General features: G+C 42.3%; 1 protein-coding gene across 4 annotated transcripts in view; it reads left to right on the top strand.

Moving 5' to 3' along the window:
- Positions 1-496, top strand: part of LOC109885801 (genetic suppressor element 1) — a 103,849-nt gene extending 103,353 nt beyond the window's left edge. For 3 of the 4 annotated variants that reach the window (XM_031812457.1, XM_031812466.1, XM_031812481.1), the window contains exon 9: positions 1-496. This exon is cut by the window's left edge and continues 282 nt beyond it. In XM_031812457.1, the coding sequence (XP_031668317.1) occupies positions 1-400 (400 nt within the window). In that variant the 3' untranslated portion in view covers positions 401-496. The other variant, XM_031812473.1, reaches the window with a different exon arrangement.
- The last annotated feature ends 2,889 nt before the right edge of the window (positions 497-3,385 follow it).

Here is a 3,385-nt window from a genome sequence, read left to right as displayed (position 1 = left end):
GAAGTATCACCCCCCACTCCGAGGCCCCCCGGGGCTGCCTGAGCCCAGCACCTTCCTGGCAGAGCTGGAGAAATCCACCCAGACCTTCTTCAGCCAGCAGAGGGCCTCGCTGTCCCTGCCCAGCCAGTACGGAGAGCTGGGGGGAGGGATGAAGAGCAGCGGGGCCCTGAAGAGCCTCCAGGGGCCCCCAGGAATGGGGAGACAAAGCCAGGCCCAGGGACATAGTCTGGGCCAGGGAATGGGGCCTGAGTCTGGCCTAATGTATGATGAGTTTCTCCAGCAGCACCGTAGGCCTGTCAGTAAACTGGACCTGGAGGAGAGGAGGAGGAGAGAGGCCAGGGAAAAAGGTGAAATATACCCTACTGCTGCTAAACCAATTGTTTCACGCTTGTGTTTTTAGAAGTTGTAGATTCTGTTTGTGTAGTGGTAGTATGTACTGAAGTTGTAGGTTGTGGTTGTGTAGTGGTAGTATGTACTGAAGTTGTAGGTTGTGGTTGTGTAGTGGTAGTATGTACTGAAGTTGTAGGTTGTGGTTGTGTAGTGGTGGTATGTACTGCAGTTGTAGGTTGTGGTTGTGTAGTGGTAGTATGTACTGAAGTTGTAGGTTGTGTTTGTGTCGTGGTAGTATGTACTGAAGTTGTAGGTTGTGGTTGTGTAGTGGTAGTATGTACTGAAGTTGTAGGTTGTGGTTGTGTAGTGGTAGTATGTACTGAAGTTGTAGGTTGTGTTTGTGTCGTGGTAGTATGTACTGAAGTTGTAGGTTGTGTTTGTGTAGTGGTAGTATGTACTGAAGTTGTAGGTTGTGGTTGTGTAGTGGTAGTATGTAGTGAAGTTGTAGGTTCTGTTTGTGTAGTGGTAGTATATACTGAAGTTGTAGGTTCTGTTTGTTTAGTGGTAGTATGTACTGAAGTTGTAGGTTCTGTTTGTGTAGTGGTAGTATGTACTGAAGTTGTAGGTTCTGTTTGTGTAGTGGTAGTATGTACTGAGGTTGTAGGTTGTGTTTGTGTAGTGGTAGTATGTAGTGAAGTTGTAGGTTCTGTTTGTGTAGTGGTAGTATGTACTGAAGTTGTAGGTTGTGGTTGTGTAGTGGTAGTATGTACTGAAGTTGTAGGTTGTGTTTGTTTAGTGGTAGTATGTACTGAAGTTGTAGGTTGTGGTTGTGTAGTGGTAGTATGTACTGAAGTTGTAGGTTCTGTTTGTGTGGTGGTAGTATGAACTGAAGTTGTAGGTTGTGTTTGTGTGGTGGTAGTATGTACTGAAGTTGTAGGTTGTGGTTGTGTAGTATGTACTGAAGTTGTAGGTTCTGTTTGTGTAGTGGTAGTATGTACTGAAGTTGTAGGTTCTGTTTGTGTGGTGGTAGTATGAACTGAAGTTGTAGGTTGTGGTTGTGTAGTGGTAGTATGTACTGAAGTTGTAGGTTCTGTTTGTGTAGTGGTAGTATGTACTGAAGTTGTAGGTTCTGTTTTTGTAGTGGTAGTATGTACTGAAGTTGTAGGTTGTGTTTGTGTAGTGGTAATATGTACTGAAGTTGTAGGTTCTGTTTGTGTAGTGGTAGTATGTACTGAAGTTGTAGGTTGTGGTTGTGTAGTGGTAGTATGTACTGAAGTTGTAGGTTGTGTTTGTTTAGTGGTAGTATGTACTGAAGTTGTAGGTTGTGGTTGTGTAGTGGTAGTATGTACTGAAGTTGTAGGTTCTGTTTGTGTCGTGGTAGTATGTACTGAAGTTGTAGGTTGTGGTTGTGTAGTGGTAGTATGTACTGAAGTTGTAGGTTGTGGTTGTGTAGTGGTAGTATGTACTGAAGTTGTAGGTTGTGGTTGTGTGGTGGTAGTATGTAGTGAAGTTGTAGGTTGTGGTTGTGTAGTGGTAGTATGTACTGAAGTTCTAGGTTGTGGTTGTGTGGTGGTAGTATGTACTGAAGTTGTAGGTTGTGGTTGTGTAGTGGTAGTATGTACTGAAGTTGTAGGTTCTGTTTGTGTCGTGGTAGTATGTACTGAAGTTGTAGGTTGTGGTTGTGTAGTGGTAGTATGTACTGAAGTTGTAGGTTGTGGTTGTGTAGTGGTAGTATGTACTGAAGTTGTAGGTTGTGGTTGTGTGGTGGTAGTATGTAGTGAAGTTGTAGGTTGTGGTTGTGTAGTGGTAGTATGTACTGAAGTTGTAGGTTGTGGTTGTGTAGTGGTAGTATGTACTGCAGTTGTAGGTTGTGGTTGTGTAGTGGTAGTATGTACTGAAGTTGTAGGTTGTGTTTGTGTCGTGGTAGTATGTACTGAAGTTGTAGGTTGTGTTTGTGTCGTGGTAGTATGTACTGAAGTTGTAGGTTGTGGTTGTGTAGTGGTAGTATGTACTGAAGTTGTAGGTTGTGGTTGTGTAGTGGTAGTATGTACTGAAGTTGTAGGTTGTGTTTGTGTCGTGGTAGTATGTACTGAAGTTGTAGGTTGTGTTTGTGTAGTGGTAGTATGTACTGAAGTTGTAGGTTGTGGTTGTGTAGTGGTAGTATGTAGTGAAGTTGTAGGTTCTGTTTGTGTAGTGGTAGTATATACTGAAGTTGTAGGTTCTGTTTGTTTAGTGGTAGTATGTACTGAAGTTGTAGGTTCTGTTTGTGTAGTGGTAGTATGTACTGAAGTTGTAGGTTCTGTTTGTGTAGTGGTAGTATGTACTGAGGTTGTAGGTTGTGTTTGTGTAGTGGTAGTATGTAGTGAAGTTGTAGGTTCTGTTTGTGTAGTGGTAGTATGTACTGAAGTTGTAGGTTGTGGTTGTGTAGTGGTAGTATGTACTGAGTTGTAGGTTGTGTTTGTTTAGTGGTAGTATGTACTGAAGTTGTAGGTTGTGGTTGTGTAGTGGTAGTATGTACTGAAGTTGTAGGTTCTGTTTGTGTGGTGGTAGTATGAACTGAAGTTGTAGGTTGTGTTTGTGTTTGTGTGGTGGTAGTATGTACTGAAGTTGTAGGTTGTGGTTGTGTAGTGGTAGTATGTACTGAAGTTGTAGGTTCTGTTTGTGTAGTGGTAGTATGTACTGAAGTTGTAGGTTCTGTTTGTGTGGTGGTAGTATGAACTGAAGTTGTAGGTTGTGGTTGTGTAGTGGTAGTATGTACTGAAGTTGTAGGTTCTGTTTGTGTAGTGGTAGTATGTACTGAAGTTGTAGGTTCTGTTTGTGTAGTGGTAGTATGTACTGAAGTTGTAGGTTGTGTTTGTGTAGTGGTAGTATGTACTGAAGTTGTAGGTTCTGTTTGTGTAGTGGTAGTATGTACTGAAGTTGTAGGTTGTGGTTGTGTAGTGGTAGTATGTACTGAAGTTGTAGGTTGTGTTTGTTTAGTGGTAGTATGTACTGAAGTTGTAGGTTGTGGTTGTGTAGTGGTAGTATGTACTGAAGTTGTAGGTTGTGGTTGTGT

Source organism: Oncorhynchus kisutch, linkage group LG3 (assembly GCF_002021735.2).
Source record: "Oncorhynchus kisutch isolate 150728-3 linkage group LG3, Okis_V2, whole genome shotgun sequence".
NCBI lineage: Eukaryota > Metazoa > Chordata > Actinopteri > Salmoniformes > Salmonidae > Oncorhynchus > Oncorhynchus kisutch.
Note: the sequence above shows the minus strand (reverse complement) of the source record. Positions and strands in the feature narration are given on the sequence as shown.